This window comes from Pecten maximus, chromosome 7 (assembly GCF_902652985.1).
Source record: "Pecten maximus chromosome 7, xPecMax1.1, whole genome shotgun sequence".
Taxonomy (NCBI): Eukaryota; Metazoa; Mollusca; class Bivalvia; order Pectinida; family Pectinidae; genus Pecten; species Pecten maximus.
In genome coordinates, this window is record NC_047021.1 from 7,844,255 (window position 1) to 7,864,956 (window position 20,702).

The 20,702-nt window shown below is 33.8% G+C and overlaps 1 protein-coding gene across 1 annotated transcript in view; it reads left to right on the forward strand.

The window, feature by feature from the left end:
- Positions 1-1,580: 1,580 nt before the first annotated feature.
- LOC117331490 (protein jagged-2-like) overlaps positions 1,581-20,702 on the forward strand; it is a 28,440-nt gene continuing 9,318 nt past the window's right edge. The window contains exons 1-3 of the mRNA XM_033890225.1: positions 1,581-1,792; positions 16,621-16,775; positions 18,291-18,423. Coding sequence (XP_033746116.1) covers positions 1,748-1,792; positions 16,621-16,775; positions 18,291-18,423 — 333 coding nt within the window. The 5' untranslated portion in view covers positions 1,581-1,747. The remainder of the gene's footprint in view (positions 1,793-16,620; positions 16,776-18,290; positions 18,424-20,702) is intronic.

The following is a 20,702-nucleotide window of genomic DNA, read 5'->3' on the forward strand; positions in this document are numbered from 1 at the left end:
ACATCAAAGAAATCCTCGTTTGCACTAGGTTCAGATTTCCGTTAAAAAGATGGTAGTTTGCTATCACAGAAGCAGCTGTGATACATAAGTGTAAAATTGAAGACAGGAGACAGGTCAGGATAAGTGCATTATCATTCCGATCATATACTGGCGCCCTGCTGTTTAATTCACATCCAAACCACTGTAAACATGTCCTCATTTTCTAGTATCAGTACAATTTGGTATCAAACTTCGTTGACCGGTATGTAAATTAACCTTATAGAAGATTCATCGTCAACACTCTCAGTATCACATGTTTGTTTATGATAACCACGGAATGATACTCTGCGTGCGTTGTCACTTCGGTATTTCCATCATACTACTACACAAATATGTTCTAAACGTGGACATTTTTGGTATTTTTCGCTATCAAAGAACCAATCATGCTTAATAAATTTGCGCGAAAAAAAGAAAATACGCGGCGGGAACCATTAGAATAACCTCTTCAGCAGAGGAGGACATTTTTGTTAGGTTTGATATGAACAGAATATCTATATATCGGACTGATATTGATTACCAACTCTGTATTTATATACTAGGACAGCACGAGTACGAGGTAGAATACAGAAATTAGTGGTGTTCCCACGAAGCGATATCAAATATAGACCTTTTTGGTTCAAATCGATTTGACAAGCCGCTGTATCTGCTCTTGACCGTAAACATGACGACCGTCATATGACCCCGATTGTAAATTGGCGTATTATAGCAGTTCTGACCGAATTGTGTATTCACCGATAAGATTCTGGTATTTGGAGCACACGACATTCAATGATATGATGATCATCTTAATAGTAGTATAGACACATATATCTGCAAAGAGGACGAACATAAAAGTCCACGTTTTGTACACGTGTGAGGTATAGCAGGTTCACATCAAATTATTCCATCCTCCTATAGCCTTAATTATGGGGTTTCATTATTGTATGATTATACAGTTAACATCATGGCACCGTAAATCAAACCACTTCATACATACATACCAATTATTCCATTTCTATTCTAATGGAAATCCACCACAGCGGAAAATATTCTGTCACATAAATCGAAAAAAATAAATTTACTTATCAATCTCTTTCCTAGGGCAATTTGAAAGATAAATAGCGAGATAGATTTTGATTTTCTATGATGAGCGGGAATACGATTTGTTAAACAGACGGATATTCGGAGAAACGGATTTTTACAACTTATCGTTAGAATGGTAATGATTCTAAGTAAAGTGTGGGATTATTAAAAAAACGCACTGAAAAGAGAGTGGTTCGGGAGATTACAATTAGACGATAAATATAACGTCGACCAACACAAAAACATAATGATAGAGTATTTCGAAGCCTCCGTTTACATTTTCCCATGCTACCTGACGCATTTTCAATGTAACATCCTCTGGAGAAGGTGCGGCTGAGTCAGGTCATCTGTATCCCCACTGGATGTGGGCACCGCTATACCTCACAATGACGTGTGTGGTTAGTTATTTGTGTAGTGCGAGACAACGTCAGGCCTACCTAACTTGCTTCTTTTTATGACACACTCACCTGTCAGGTAACGTCACATTTGTTTGGGCTTCCTGACGGAGTGTATGTATGCTTACAACCGGTCTGTAACCGCCATTGTTTCTATTGTAGATTTTGTACGAGGGAAGGAAACGTGTGTTGGTTCCTCAGATTGTCTGTGGATTATACCTCAGTGAAAGCCTACGTTATTCGGCCTTAGTATGGAGTTGTTAGGCGTTATCTTTCTACTCGGATCGCTTGTAAAGGTTTGTAGTTTTTACCTGAATAATTGACCATTATATGCATTAACTATCGCATTTTTGTTTTCCCGATAAATCATTTTCTATTATAGACGTATATTATTTCCACGAATGAAGGTGTTATTTGGACGATCTATAATATAAAACTGGTAATTTCCAAAGCAAAACATCATGATGCTATTTCAGTAAACAATGAGAAGATAAACGTCTACACGGCGTTTTCCTGATTAACAATTTCATCAGTGCTAGTACTATAATGTTAAAGATGTCCAGTAAATATCACATTCATATCAATTTACGTTTCAAAATGTCTTCAACTACTGCTTGTCCCGTGAATGGCCAAATTGCTTAAGGCATACCATCATGTTCTTTAAGGTACATCATTGTTCAGGTTTGTAGTGTGTGGTTAGATAGTAATTAGGGGTACAGTGAGTTATACACTGAGGCAACATTTAGGACAAACATTTCCTTAACGACTACCTGTATTGGTGCTATGAACGCTGCTGTCATATCATGCCCCGAAGGCATTACTATAAGATATGCACGGCTGGTGAGACCTGCCATGTACTACATAGTAAACAAGAGTGTTTGATTGGCTATTGGTACACACACGTTAATATAGATGTGTTTATATTTGTATGTAGTTTATGGTTAATGTTGGAACATAGAAATAAATATGTCTGAAATAAGATTTTTTGACTGGTATACTGTTCGATCTTAGGATCGACATTCTCAAATCATGATTGAGACGAAAGATATCCATAGCTCGTACTATAGAACAACTCCATATGGGAAGGATGCTTATACTTTACAATTCCAAACACCTTGATACCATAGATGAGAGCATTGTGAACAACAACAAAATTGGGTACCCGTCTTGAAAATACTATCATAGCATGTTAATTGTAATATGTCTAATGTCTGTCTCTCGCATTGTTTTATACCACTTGGGGGCTTTTATGTGTTCGTATTTGTAATCAGTGTTGCTCCATTATACATTATATTAGAGTTTACCTTTATCTGTAATTTGTGTTGTTCAATCAGAAATGCCATTAGAGTTTGCCTATATCTGTAACCAGTGTTGCTCCATTGTAAAGTATATAAGAGTTTACCTATTTCTGTAATTAGTGTTGTTCCATTATTAATTACATGAGAGTTTACCTATTTCTGTAATCAGTGCTGTTCCATTATTAATTACATGAGAGTTTACCTATATCTGTAATCGGTGTTACTCTATTGTAAATAACGTTAGATTTACCTATATCTGCAATCAGTGTTGTCCCATTATGAATTAGAGTTGACCTATATCTGTAAGAAATGTTTCTCCATCGTAAATGACGTTCAAGTTTGCCTTTATCAGATGTCAAATTTAATTAGAGTTTAATGAAAATCTCCAATGAGCAAACCAATCCATAAATAAGTGACCTTGACTGTAATGAAATATTAATATTGGTATGGGGAAACAATTATCCCGTTTCATGTCAAAGTAATCTGTCTGATGGTGATGTATATTACTAGGCGTGTGTATTCATTTCCTGTTATTACAAAAAGAAACATGCTGATTGTTATGCTCATTAAAAAATGGAAAATCATTTTAGGCGTTGGCCAAGGCCATTGTACGCATGACTGAACAGACGTGTATACGATACCTTTATTTTACCTGACTATTAACCAACAATATGTTATTATACAGTTTTTATATCACCATCACTTATCCTTACACAAACTGAAGATGTAAACATATGTACATAACTCATAATGATGAAATAATTTTCTAAATTGTTTTATAAGCATTGTTTTATTTTATAAAAACAATGGAAGGCCGCACATTATATATTTCATATGTACACATAATGTACAGTTACAATGTATGCTGTTTGCCTAAGGCCAATCTAACCGCAAATAGATATATCGTAATTGTCATCACTGCAAACTGAAAATCGCTGTCAAACGTTCTCGGATACTGTTAGGTTTTCCCTGATAAGGTAATACGTCCTGTACTTCAGGAGTTAGGAAATCAATCTTATAGCAAGTGCCCACTGGGGCGCCAGGTTAGGCTTTAATCACACATTAGGATATCCATTAAATTACGTCATATCTCTAATTAAAATTCTAGGGAAATGCACTCCGCTCTATTTGAAAGACACAACAAGGTAACCATGGTACAATGGTTTATGTATACTTCCAAAATATTTGAAAATGAATAATTCATGAAGGAAATCTGGCCTTTGGTTAAATTCAATCTTACCTTTGTCGTTAAGATTTGAGATTAACAATAATGTCCCTTGATCGGTATGTATTTAGTAAGACATCTTCTCCCTATTACTATGATATAGCATTATCATATGCTCATCTAAAATTTGGACGCTGTAGACAATTTGCATTGATATAATATAATTATCAGTTACTTAAACAAACACATCCTCGTAAATACTCTGGACAATCGGCAATCACAGACTTCTACACGGGTCAAAATGGGACTAGAGCCTCCTCATTTGGTAATGCGCATATCTATTGCACAAAAGGATTTGGGGGCCGCGGTGGCCGAGTGGTTAAGGTGTCCCGACACTTTACCACTAGCCCTCCACCTATGGGTTGCGATGTCGAAACCTACGTGGGGAAGTTGCCAGGTACTGACCGTAGGTCGGTGGTTTTTCTCCGGGTACTCCGGCTTTCCTCCACCTTCAAAACCAGGCACGTCCTTAAATGACCCTGGCTGTTAATAGGACGTTAAACAAAAAAAAAAAAACCCAAAAAAATCAAAGCACAAAAGGAATTGGGCAACAGGCAAAGTCAAATATCGCTATACAGATTAACCAGTATATACAAATTATATAGGTCAAATGATTTAGATATACATAACTGATCATTAGACATACATAACTGATCATTAATAAGGTATTAATATATGTATAATAGTCTACTATGTCTCAGGGAAGCCTTCTTTTTGTGTTTCAAAAGCTGAATTGTGATACTCATTTTAGAAACAATTTTCTTTTACAATTAAACACATCATACAAAATATCAACTTACATTCACACCGTAGCTTTTTAAATTTACACGTTTGTGGCCCCTAGCTTAACTAAAATGTTACATAGAGACGGAACAGACATGCGATGATGTGGGATTCAGAATTCGGCGTATAATCAAACTATGTTTTTATACGTGTACAGTGTAAGCCCTTTCACAGACGTTGCAAATGTGCTTGTTATCTTTCAATTTTTTTTATTTAACAAACGTGTAAAGCTGAAAAAGAACTGCATCCTTCGATAAAATGTCTTACTGTCATGAAACTATTTAGTGTTATTTCCATGAATCCGTGTTACATCTTTGGTGTCTGTTATTCTAGATCGTTAGACTTGTAATGTGGTTATTGTGGCCATTGTTCTCCTTACTGGTGTCTTATGATGATGACGGTAAAGAATTAGTCATTCCCAACAGGCCGGAATAAAAACCACAGTAGTTGTTTACTGGGTTGGTGTGATGGAAGCCTATGTATTCTATCAAACACGGTATACTCTGTAACTGTCAAATTAACAAAACCCAACCGTTAAATATATAGCGACGTCGACTTAATTTTTATTCTGCGGTGTTTACTGAAGTCATCAGTTAACATAAATCACAGTCGACAGCTGGTGTTAAATATCCACTTATCATGAAATGTTCTACGCACAATAAAAACAATACCACATCATTATCATCAGTTATAATACTCATTGCATACACTATCATTATACAGTTGCTACCAGTACACTACCATTATATCATTGTTACAAGTACACAATCAGTATACAGATGTTACCAGTACACTATCATTATACAGATGTTATCAGTACACTATCATTATACAGATATTACCAGTACATTATCATTATACAGATGTTACCAGTACACTATCATTATACAGATGTTACCAGTACATTATCATTATACAGATGCTACCAGTACACTATCATTATACAGATGTTACCAGTACACTATCATTATACAGATGTTACCAGTACACTATCATTATACAGATGTTACCAGTACATTATCATTATACAGCTGTTACCAGTACACTATCATTATACAGATGTTACCAGTACACTATCATTATACAGATGCTACCAGTACACTATCATTATACAGATGTTATGAGTACACTATCATTATACAGATGTTACCAGTACACTATCATTATACAGATGTTATCAGTACACTATCATTATACAGATGTTACCGGTACACTATCATTATACAGATGTTACCAGTACACTATCATTATACAGATGTTACCAGTACACTATCATTATACAGTTACTATCAGTACACTATCATTATACAGATGTTATCAGTACACTATCATTATACAGATGTTACCAGTACATTATCATTTTACAGATGTTACCAGTACACAATCATTATACAGATGTTACCAGTACACTATCATTATATAACTGTTACCAGTACACTATCATTATATAACTGTTACCAGTACACTATCATTATACAGATGTTACAAGTACACTATCATTATACAGATGTTATCAGTATACTATCATTATACAGATGTTACCAGTTCACTATCATTATACAGATGTTACCAGTACACTATCATTATACAGATGTTACCAGTACACTATCATTATACAGATGTTACCAGTACATTATCATTATACAGATGCTACCAGTACACTATCATTATACAGATGTTACCAGTACACTATCATTATACAGATGTTACAAGTACACTATCATTATACAGATGTTACCGGTACACTATCATTATACAGATGTTATCAGTACACTATCATTATACAGATGTTACCGGTACACTATCATTATACAGATGTTACCAGTACACTATCATTATACAGATGTTACCAGTACACTATCATTATACAGTTACTATCAGTACACTATCATTATACAGATGTTATCAGTACACTATCATTATACAGATGTTACCAGTACACTATCATTATACAGATGTTACCAGTACACTATCATTATATAACTGTTACCAGTACACTATCATTATATAACTGTTACCAGTACACTATCATTATACAGATGTTACAAGTACACTATCATTATACAGATGTTATCAGTATACTATCATTATACAGATGTTACCAGTTCGCTATCATTATACAGATGTTACCAGTACACTATCATTATACAGATGTTACAAGTACACTATCATTATACAGATGTTACCAGTACACTATCATTATATCATTGTTACCAGTACACTATCATTATACAGATGTTATCAGTACACTATCATTATACAGATGTTACCAGTACACTATCATTATACAGATGTTACAAGTACACTATCATTATACAGATGTTACCAGTACACTATCATTATACAGATGTTATCAGTACACTATCATTATACAGATGTTACCGGTACACTATCATTATACAGATGTTACCAGTACACTATCATTATACAGATGTTACCAGTACACTATCATTATACAGTTACTATCAGTACACTATCATTATACAGATGTTATCAGTACACTATCATTATACAGATGTTACCAGTACACTATCATTATACAGATGTTACCAGTACACTATCATTATATAACTGTTACCAGTACACTATCATTATATAACTGTTACCAGTACACTATCATTATACAGATGTTACAAGTACACTATCATTATACAGATGTTATCAGTATACTATCATTATACAGATGTTACCAGTTCACTATCATTATACAGATGTTACCAGTACACTATCATTATACAGATGTTACAAGTACACTATCATTATACAGATGTTACCAGTACACTATCATTATATCATTGTTACCAGTACACTATCATTATACAGATGTTATCAGTACACTATCATTATACAGATGTTACCAGTACACTATCATTATACAGATGTTACAAGTACACTATCATTATACAGATGTTATCAGTAAACTATCATTATACAGATGTTACCAGTACACTATCATTATACAGATGTTACCAGTACACTATCATTATACAGATGTTACAAGTACACTATCATTATATCATTGTTACAAATACACTATCATTATACAGATGTTACCAGTACACTATCATTATACAGATGTTACCAGTACACTATCATTATACAGATGTTACCAGTACACTATCATTATACAGATGTTATCAGTACACTATCATTATACAGATGTTACCAGTACACTATCATTATACAGATGTTACCAGTACACTATCATTATACAGATATTACCAGTACACTATCATTATACAGATATTACCAGTACACTATCATTATACAGATGTTACCAGTACACTATCATGACTATATACAGCCTATAAAATATCGTATTTATAACGTATATATACTGCCTACTTCACAACGTTTGTATACACGTACACTGTAGTTCTTACTGCCTATACTTCATAACGTATACATACAAGTACACTGTAGTTCATACTGTCTATACTTCATAACTTATACATACAAGTATACTGTAGTTCATACTGCCTATACTTCATAACGTATAGACACAAGTACACTGTAGTTCATACAAGTATACTCTAGTTCACACAGCCTACTTCATAACGTAAAGACATAAGAACACTAGTTCATACTGTCTATACTTCATAACGTATAGACACAAGAACACTAGTTCATACTGCCTATACTTCATAACGTATAGACACAAGAACACTAGTTCATACTGTCTATACTTCATAACGTATAGACACAAGAACACCAGTTCATACTGTCTATACTTCATAACGTATAGACACAAGAACACTAGTTCACACAAGTATACTCTAGTTCACACAGCCTACTTCATAACGTATAGACACAAGAACACTAGTTCATACTGTCTATACTTCATAACGTATAGACACAAGAACACTAGTTCATACTGCCTATACTTCATAACGTATAGACACAAGAACACTAGTTCATACTGCCTATACTTCATAATGTATAGACACAAGAACACTAGTTCATACTGCCTATAAAATGTACTTCATAACGTAAAGACACAAGAACACTAGTTCATACTGCCTATACTTCATAACGTATAGACACAAGAACACTAGTTCATACTGTCTATACTTCATAACGTATAGACACAAGAACACTAGTTCATACTGCCTATAAAATGTACTTCATAACGTATAGACACAAGAACACTAGTTCATACTGCCTATACTTCATAACGTATAGACACAAGAACACTAGGTCATACTGCCAATACTTCATAACGTATAGACCAAGAACACTAGTTCATACTGCCTATACTTCATAACGTATAGACACAAGAACACTAGGTCATACTGCCAATACTTCATAACGTATACATACAAGTACACTGTAGTTCATACTGCCTATACTTCATAACGTATAGACACAAGAACACTAGGTCATACTGTCTATACTTCATAACGTATAGACACAAGAACACTAGTTCATACTGCCTATACTTCATAACGTATAGACACAAGAACACTAGTTCATACTGCCTATAAAATGTACTTCATAACGTATAGACACAAGAACACTAGTTCATACTGCCTATACTTCATAACGTATAGACACAAGAACACTAGGTCATACTGCCAATACTTCATAACGTATAGACACAAGAACACTAGTTCATACTGCCTATACTTCATAACGTATAGACACAAGAACACTAGGTCATACTGCCAATACTTCATAGCGTATACATACAAGTACACTGTAGTTCATACTGCTTACTTCATAACTTAAACATACAAGTATACTCTAGTTCATACAAGTACACTGTAGTTCATACTGTCTATGCTATATAACATATACATACAAGTACACTGTAGTTCATACGAGTACCCTGTAGTTCATACTGCCTATTTCATAACGTATACATACAAGTATGCTGTAGTTCATACAAGTACACCGTAGTTCATAATGCTTACTTCATAATATACCATCCTCGTCATAATGTGTATACATTTTCCACTGCACTGAATACCATTTGTCTTCTCCATTTCATTGAGGTAATGAATGTTTTAAACTATGGTTGGTTTGCTCTACAATGTGTGTAATTACTATTTCGGAATTTTATGCATGATTTAAGTTGATGTGTAATTAAGCAATGCGTGTAATACGATAATGAAATACACCGTGGTAATTTCACACTCCTATTGTCTTTTCCTCAATTCTTTACATCGGCGAGGTCGGTGGTTTTATAATAAGATCCATGATACAATACTTTTTTATGTCACATAACAGTGGTTGTTAAAGAATACAGAACAAATCTGTGATTGTTTTTGTAAGTTTGTCAGTCTATATGTTATATGTGCTATAGGACTATTGTACCTTTTAAAACTATACCTTACATGATCATATTTATACTCTTAACACCAAAACAGAATAGTTTTGGAATAGTGCCATCATTGTTGTCACATAACATGATTAAACTGGGTTGATGTGTTATGACACGGCTCGTTGACCTGACATATCAGTTTGATTTCCTATTCCGCCTATTAGTAATCCTGATTTCGTACTTTTTAAAGACATTACATATTTTACGATTCATTTTGAATTTTAATATCCTTTTTTACTGTCCAAACTGAAATGACCTCTTACAGGAACAATGTAATTTTACCCACGAACAAATTTCACCAAAATAATATGTTATATGTAGCAACCCCAGAGACAACCCATGAGGTATGTTAACAAATTTAAAAAACGGTCCAAGAGACGTTTGTTATGGCCTACTAATTGTTGCCAATCAAAGGTGAACGACAGTGTTAGACATATCAAAACAGTCTGTATACTGTCAAAAGAAATCATATTACCAAGGGTATAATTTGCTGCAAATTACGAGCACACAATATGTAGGTAAATATTGAAAAATGAATATGTACCGCAATCTTAAAGACAATTTTCTTTTCAAATATTGAGGCACATTTTTGGCAATGTCAATATTCTATTATTTAATAAATCTTTAGAATCAGGGATTGTACCTAATAGTTGGAAACAAGCAAATATTAATGCTATTTACAAAGGAAATGGTTCTACTAATGATGTCCTAAATTACAGACCTATATCAATAACTTCTTGTTTTAGTAAATTGATGGAAAAAGTTGTTTTTAAATATCTTCATAATTACCTTGTTGAAAACTCTATTATAACTAAGCATCAGTCTGGATTTACACCAGGTGACTCTACAGTCAGTCAGTTATTATTCATATATAATGAAATTGTTAGTAATATGGATCAGGGAAAGGAGTTAAGGTTTGTATTTTGTGACATCAGTAAAGCCTTTGACCGAGTTTGGCACCAAGGTCTTCTTCAAAAACTAAAAAATTATAGAATTGATGGAAATTTACTTGTCTGGATTCAAAGTTATCTTACAGATAGATTGCAAAGAGTTAGCACTGAAGGTTATTTCTCTCAATTCAAGGTTATTAATGCAGGGGTTCCTCAGGGATCTGTTCTTGGCCCACTTCTCTTTCTTCTTTACATAAATGATATCACAGAAAATGTTAATACTAATATTAAGCTTTTTGCAGATGACACTTCCCTTTACATAATTATTGATGAAAACCCCGCTCAAGCTGCACAAGCACTAACCTCTGACCTTACTAACATTAGTGAATGGGCAAACATATGGGACATCAAATTTAACCCCAATAAAACTAAATCAGTCATATTTTCAAGGAAACAAGACACAAATCACCCAACATTAACTTTTCAAAACAGCCAAATTACTGACACTACATCACATACACACCTAGGGCTTACCCTTAAAGATGATGCATCATGGAGACAACATATTCAGATAATTTATGAAAAAGCATACAGCAGACTTAACATTCTTCGATACATAAAAACAAAAGTCAATCGAAAAACATTAATTAAAATTTACACTGCTTTTATTAGGCCAATATTAGAATACGCTGACATTGTTTGGGATAACTGCACACAACAATCTGCCGATCTTCTGGAATCAATACAATTAGAAGCAGCAAGAATCATCACAGGCCTTCGCTCTGGCACTTCACATATTAAGCTGTATACGGAACTTGGTTGGGAAACTCTGGCTGCCAGAAGAATGAAACATAAACATATTATGATGTATAAACTAATGCATGGACTCGCAACGCAATATTTACAAGATATATTGATTCCATTTACTAACAATCCTAACGATAATACTTATCCTCTCTGACACATCAGACTTTTTAACCCACCTTTATGCAGAACTAATAGCTGCTTTGATACTTTCTTCCCGTCTATGTGCCGCACAGCTAACAACACAGATACTAACTACTCTGATTATCCCTCACTTGCAAGCTTTAAACATAAACTAAATAATAATAACACATTGGAAATTGAATCTGTTAAAATCTTTAAAACTGAAGGAAACAGAAGGGCGAACATAATTTTAACTCAGCTTAGAAATTATTGCAGTGATCTAAATCTTGATTTAAACCAGGACCATTTAACAGACAATCCTTTATGTAATTGTTCAGATGACCGTGAAACAGTTTCTCATTTTTTTTCTAGATTGTCCTCTACATAATGATTTACGGATAAATTTGTTTACTTCCCTCAATAATTTTAATATTGACCATAACCATATTTGTATTAACATTATTTTAAATGGATGTCCTAGTTGTGATGGAAATATTAACAGAGTAATACTTAATGATGTCCAAAATTTTAAAGGAAAATCTCATCGTTTTAACTTATATAAGATCTAGAAAGCCATCATACTGTTCATCTTGAAAAATACTACTTCTTAATGAAATTAATAATTTTTAACTTAAGTTAAATATCATATATATATATATGAACCCAGTTGAACATAGCTGATATTTATTTATGTATTAAACTATACTTGCATTGATTTTAGTTCCTGTTTTCTATATATTAAATCAGTGTGTGAATAAAGTCATTAACTACAGTATTATTAAAATTACATAAATTATATGCATAGAAAATTCCTATACAGTTCAGGTGGTGATGACCTGTGCAATATAGGCACATGGACTTTTGGTCTAGCCACCTGTTACTGTCTCTATATTAATTAACTTTGATGTCTACAATTGTTTATTTATTTCATTCGGAACTGAATCACTGTTATATTTGTTTATATTTATATTAAAGTGTGTATGTGTGTGTGCAAGTGCTTTATGTAACATATTCTGTGTTTATCTTGTGTTGAAAAATAGTTACTTCCCTTAATTCCTTTGTTTATATTATGTATTTCATTTCAAAATATTTAGACCAATTAATTTAAAAGATTGTAATTATATTCTATCACTCAATCCACCATGGAAAGAATTTATATAGGCTTGCCTGTTATTCGATCCAATTGATATTAACAACATGTCAATAAAATTTGTTGAAATGAAATGTCAATATTTTAAAGAAGTGATACACCCATTTCCGGTTCTTTTAAACAAAAAATATCTTATATTGTGTAATGATGGTAAAAATTTAAGAAAAATAGGGAACCTCTAAATTTGCTTTCTAAACGTCAACCGTCAAGTTGTGGGAATGGCTGTTTAAAGAAAAAATCCAATAATTACAAGATCAGGTTCGTGATTTCTAATGTAACACAAAAACAAAGTAACTTATCCTCACATCTGTTCATACTGTCATCAGTTAAGGTCGATGTAGATTTTAAGCTCAACTAAATAGCAAGACCCTGTATGATAAAACAGTAGTGAAATCTCGATAAAAACAGTAGTGAAATCTCGATAAAAAAACAATTAAGCTTTTGATGCATATTTTAGGTGTTTCATTTTTAATGGAAGTCATTACCAATTTCGATTTTTGTACACCACTATTCTTGGGAATCTTCATAGGATATTATGTTGATTGACTGAAGTGAAAAGGTCGACAGAATTGGATGCTGGACAATTTATCTATACAAGTCATATTGCTGTATCTGTGACAATTAGGGTATTACTAGACTCAATTCAATACCGTTGGACTAGTATTAAGGATTTCATAATTAACAACTAAGATCACACCAACAAAGTTATCATGATAGATGATAGTGTTATCTGTGGAACATGATGATGAATTTTTTGAGAACTAATCTATGTAGGGACATGGGATGTTAGTCAACACAGGAGAATATTGGCATTTCATGCATGTCAATACAAAATAGTTCTACACTTACATATGTTTTATATTAATCGACACGTTAAGCTCTTCTGACATAAACGACAAAAGCAACAGAACTGCATTATTATTTGTTTTTATTTCACATGCAATGGAGCCACACCTAGCAACTGAAATGTGCTGTGTAAGATAAAATCTATCCGTGAACATGACCTAAGGTGGACGATAAAAATGATTCTATTTTAGTATCATTAACCTTGACCATTTATCAACAGGCGCAATATTATTTGTTCAGTACAAACATAAACACATGTGTGATGTACTGCAGCAATGAAAATGCCTCAGGTGAACCAGTATTTGTATTAGCAGAGTATGCCATCTGACCAATCATACCGATATTCAAACAGTGTAATGCTGGGTATTGCTTTGATGTGATAAACTTTTCAGAAAAAAGATATTAAATAAAATATTTATATATGCGTATTTACAGCCATTAAATACTCTCTAGTATATTGCCACATACAATCTTGATTTTATGTTTCACTAACACCATCCAATAATTATTGAAGATCCATGACACTTACCACCATGTTTTAATTTGATTTACATAAGAGATAATACCTCATTTCACATCAGTCATTCAACAAAATGTACTAAATCAAATAAAAAATATGTTGATGTACAATAACAGCAAGGTCGTGTTCACTTCCATAAAATGATATGACAAAATGATACTTTACCCAGGTAAATGTTCTACTGTGTAATATTTTTGAGAATGCAGAACTTTATTATTTCATGACATCTGTCTATAAAGTTGAACTCAAAATTTACATCAGACTTAACTCACCGCTTTATCAACAGATACGAAAGTACAATTCTTTGTTTTATGTGTTAAGTATTGAACACAAACGTAGTCCTGTAATTAATGGATTTTTCTAACACTAGACCCTTCCATGATATGACGTTTACATCACTTCACCGGTTCCCATTTTGTTTCTGAAATTATGACTATCATTCCTCAACATAATTTGCTGAAGAAAAGAAAAAAAATCTGTGTGCAAGACCCGGAAGTAGGGTTTTCACTTCCGATAAATATCGACATAGCTAAAAGTGTGCCTCAAAAGTTTGAACATTGTTTGTCTTAAAGATTGTGGTACATTATTTACCTACTTATTTGAGCTCATAATTTTGCTGTAAATCATACTCTTGTGAATAGATTTTTATTTGACTGCATGCGATATTGCTTTGATATTTTTGGATAAAACAACCAACTCTGTCGTACTCCTCTGATGGACAACACTAAGTAGGCAACGGAACAGGACCCTGGGACCTTTTGATGTTTTTAAAACTTACTTCATGGATTGTCTCTAAGAGTGCTATGAATTACACCTGGTTTTGGAATTGGTTTTTGGGCAGGATTCAATTGTTCCTTTCAGAGGTCCTTTAAATTCGTCCTTGTGAGCATTCAATTATGTAAATATACAACAGCTTGCATTAATGACGACCCTGATGGAAGCTCGGGATGGGTCTTAGTCTGGGAGTACCCGGAGAAAATCTACGTGGCCGGCCAGGTGACTTCATACCTTTCACGTCAGATCGGGGAATCGAACCCCGAACGGCTAGGTGAAAGGCGAGTGTGTTACCACTGTGCCACACGACACCCCTGCACTTAACGTCTCATCCCGTGTTTGTACTGAAATGTCTTCCTTCATGTCCAATATGAAGCTTGATTTAGTGTGTTTGTTGAAGTTTCACTTTTAAACATGAATTTTGATTTCGTTTTTGTCTTGATATGATCTCCTTTACCTCATAGTGTGTTTGGACTTGATATTTGGTGTTTGTGTTGGCTGTATGTACATCAACACTCTTTGTCAGGTCTCTTGCCATTGGTCATTGTCCTACTAAAGACGACACATCCTGCTTGACGTCTATAAGCCACACCGTGACATAGCCATACATCAAGTAGCAATACGCCATTATTGTCATAGAACATGGATATAAATAAACATATCATTTTATGTATACATGTGAAATAGATGCACCTAATGCAAACGGGTAAAAACATACGCAAGTGCAGCCGTCACTTTTCAAGACTCTGTGACGTTTAGATCATGTTCAAGATCTGGAACATTTAGAACAAGATGACATGAACATGATGTCAGACAAAACATACATTGTAGCTCACAGTATATTCATTCGAACATAGACTTAAACAATGTCTGTATTGTACAAAGGAGAAGGAATACATAAGTAACGCATTCAGTTCTCAATTGTTTACAATCATGAGATAAGTAAAAATAAATAAAAGAAATGAATAAAGCAGGAGATAAATTGATGCATGAATGAATAAATAAGCTAAAATCATCCACTCTGAAACAGCTTCACACCTGCTGTATCGTAGTTTTTCTTGTCCAACATTTAATTATTGATGTTGTAACTGCTAATGGATATTTTGTGTATGCGACATATATCTTGATTATAATTTTGTCATTGATTAATTGTTAAAGCTTTTCAGAACCATTATAATATATTTGACTACTTTATTAGGAAAAATAGAATGATTAATAGCATCATTATCCTTCAGATTAGTGATGTTAATTGTTGTTTGAGCATAGAAGGACAATATATGATGTCAAACTTCTACTTCTATATATGTAGGAAATAGTGACGCTTTTACACGTTAAACTTTGGCCCCATTGCTGGCTCGAGGCAATACATTTTATTTAAATGACTTCAGACTATCACAGCCGGGGTGACAATGGAGGTGAAATTCGTCCACTACAAGAACCCGGATGGAGAAGGAAGCAACGGCGAGTGTTGTGACGGGAAATCTGTGTTCTGTTTCTCAGCGTGTGATCACAAGTTCAATATCTGTCTGGATAAGGCAACAGGGTATGTCAATATCACACACACGTGCATACATCAATGTTTACGGACAGGGAATGCTCAATATCTAAATAAATTTTCTTGTCTACATTAACGAAAGTTAGGGGGAAAGAAGGCCATTTTTTTCTTTTCTATTTATTGATAGAAACACAAAAGTTCAATAACTGCTTGATAAAAAGCCGAAAAAGCAATAAACACGTCTAAAATAGCAGGAAAACACTATGTCTAGACGAAACTTAACAAGAAGACCACCGAACAAATACAAGGGAATTAATACTACAGGCACCGTCAGGGTAAGCGTCTTCTCCTTCGACGTCACACGTCATGTATTCAGGTCACGCTCTAATAATGAAAACACTGGTGGCGACGGATCAGCAGGCATATCGACAAATATCCAACTAGGCTAGTAACGGTATCTCACTAAACAAGTTAAAATATCTCACTAGACTAGTTAAATATATCACTAGACTACTCACAATATCTCATTAGACTAGCAACAATATTTCACTTGGCTAGTAACAATATCTCACTAGACTAGCAAAAATACCTCACTAGACAAGCAGCAATATCTCACTAGACTAGTAACAATATCTCAATAGGCTAGTAACAATATCTCACAAAACTAGCAACGCCACCTCACTAGACTAGTAACAATATCTAACTAGACTAGTAACAATATCTAATTAAGCTTGTTACAATATCTGACTAGACTAGTAACAATATCTGACTAGACTAGTAACAATATCTCACTAGACTAGTAACAATACCTCACTAGACTAGTAACAATATCTCACTAGACTAGTAACAGTACCTCACTAGACTAGTAACAGTACCTCACTAGACTAGTAACAATACCTCACTAGACTAGTAACAATACCTCACTAGACTAGTAACAATATCTCACTAGACTAGTAACAGTACCTCACTAGACTAGTAACAGTACCTCACTAGACTAGTAACAGTACCTCACTAGACTAGTAACAGTACCTCACTAGACTAGTAACAGTACCTCACTAGACTAGTAACAATATCTCACTAGACTAGTAACAATACCTCACTAGACTAGTAACAATATCTCTCTAGACTAGTAACAATATCTCTCTAGACTAGTAACAATATCTAACTAAGCTTGTTACAATATCTGACTAGACTAGTAACAGTACCTCACTAGACTAGTAACAGTACCTCACTAGACTAGTAACAGTACCTCACTAGACTAGTAACAGTATCTAACTAAGCTTGTTACAATATCTGACTAGACTAGTATTGTCTTACACTGTACATGAACACTAGTGTAAAAATACAAATTGAGAACATTTTTATTTTCATTTATTATCGACAATCTAAATGCTCGTAAACCCAATTAATATATCAGGATATCTTAAAGATGTTTACTAAAGATGTTTTATAAGACATGTTGGTCATCCAGTATATCGCGCTATATATAGCTGACGCTACCATTTATGATAAAATGCGCATGTGTTTGTTTGATATTCAATGTTTTTTTTTGTATGTTTTAAGGTCCAACAGTATAAGCGACTGTCCCTATGGGAATTTCATATCATCAGAAATAACAGATGCTGACACAATAACATTCGGATCGTCCTTTGGTGGAGTGAAAAACCCGATGTTCTTCAGAATGAAATCCTGGCCGGTATGTTTTAACTTTATGTTACAATTATAATTGTATGTATTGTTATTAAAATGTAATCATCAAGTGTTTTATAGCTAGCCATACCGATATAAAGAAGTAATGTGTAGTTAACCTCAAATTTTCATAAGGTTAAGATAACGACATAGTGATGTAGAGTTAAGATAACGACATAGTGATGTAGAGTTAAGATAACGACATAGTGATGTAGAGTTAAGATAATGACATAGTGATGTAGAGTTAAGATAATGACATAGTGATGTAGAGTTAAGATAATGACATAGTGATGTAGAGTTAAGATAACAACATTGTGATGTAGAGTTAAGATAACGACATAGTGATGTAGAGTTAAGATAACGACATAGTGATGTAGAGTTAAGATAATGACATAGTGATGTAGAGTTAAGATAATGACATAGTGATGTAGAGTTAAGATAACGACATAGTGATGTAGAGTTAAGATAACGACATAGTGATGTAGAGTTAAGATAATGACATAGTGATGTAGAGTTAAGATAACGACATAGTGATGTAGAGTTAAGATAACGACATAGTGATGTAGAGTTAAGATAACGACATAGTGATGTAGAGTTAAGATAACGACATAGTGATGTAGAGTTAAGATAATGACATAGTGATGTAGAGTTAAGATAACGACATAGTGATGTAGAGTTAAGATAACGACATAGTGATGTAGAGTTAAGATAACGACATAGTGATGTAGAGTTAAGATAACGACATAGTGATGTAGAGTTAAGATAATGACATAGTGATGTAGAGTTAAGATAACGACATAGTGATGTAGAGTTAAAATGACGACATAGTGATGAAGAGTTAAGATAACGACATAGTGATGTAGAGTTAAGATAACGACATAGTGATGTAGAGTTAAAATAACGACATAGTGATGTAGGGTTAAGATAACGACATAGTGATGTAGAGCTAAGATATTGCATGAAGTGATATTAACTCGTGTTAGTTTTATTCAGAAGTGACAAAAAAACACGAGCCTCAGCGTAATCGAGTTTTACAAGTTTTTAGGCCGTATATAAACACTTTTTTTTTTAATGTTGTGATATTTCACTGTTGCCGTCACGTTAACCCTGTGTCTCAAGTAACCAAATCACATACATATTATACTATCAACACTGCACTTTAAATTCGTATTTATATGGGTATGGTAAAGTTTTTATTATAAAATATTTCAAATATTTGTTTTAAATGAGTAATTTATGTTGAAAATATCGTACTTATGTATATCAACATCGTAATAATCAAAACGTGTTTGGAACTATATTTGGTGTTGCATTGGTGACGAGAGTAGCTGACTGACTGCTGTTCCACCACGTACGATAAGTACGCCATACCGTTGCGACCGAATTTTGCATTCTGACGGTGTGGGATTTTAATTTGGTTAAAGTGAAGGCAAATGGTACATCGCAGTTCATTTCATTGCACGAGGTTCATTTCCCTTCAACAGTCCATACAAGCAACACAACTGACAATTAATCTTTAAATAAAGGTAAAAATGATAGTTTTCCCGTTTAGTTCTGAACGATAATATATGATTGAAATCTCACCAGACAGACCTGCCTGAGGCTACAACGGCAGGTAGCTTTAGTAGTGTAGTCAAATAGGTCAAAATATACCTGCCTGTCGAACAATACAATTTATGTACTTTCCGTGACCTCAATACTTCATATTACAGTGTACGTACATGGATAACTTGCTGTGGTCGTAATCTAGAATTTGTATAAATTCCGTAATATGGTCAGGACACTGTATTCATTGAAATGTCATTGTGACAATAGAACGTATTAAATTCATACCATCCCGTTAAATGCAACACCTTTGTCATACAGTAAATGGTAATGTTAGATATCTGTGTCAATGATATCTACATCAGAAGTCAGCCACGACTTGATGTCAGCCAGTGATTCAGTGATACTACCTTACATAATAACTTAGAAACATGTTACATAGTTCATCCCAGCTTTATGAAACTCGATGAAGAAGAGGACGCTTCCCTCTCCGGAGCATATGATGTTATTTCCATAAGTAACACTGATATATAATTAGTCCTTATAGAAACACACACGATTTCGTACCTAAACCTTGTGTTAAAGGATATAAGGTAAACATACACTTACTTAATATGTATCAGATAAGAATTTGTGGTCTACATTTATTGTATACATTATGCAGGAGGTACACCTCTTCGTGCAATTTACATTATGCCTAGATCCTGAGGTAGAACAATACGTACATACCACCTTGTATAT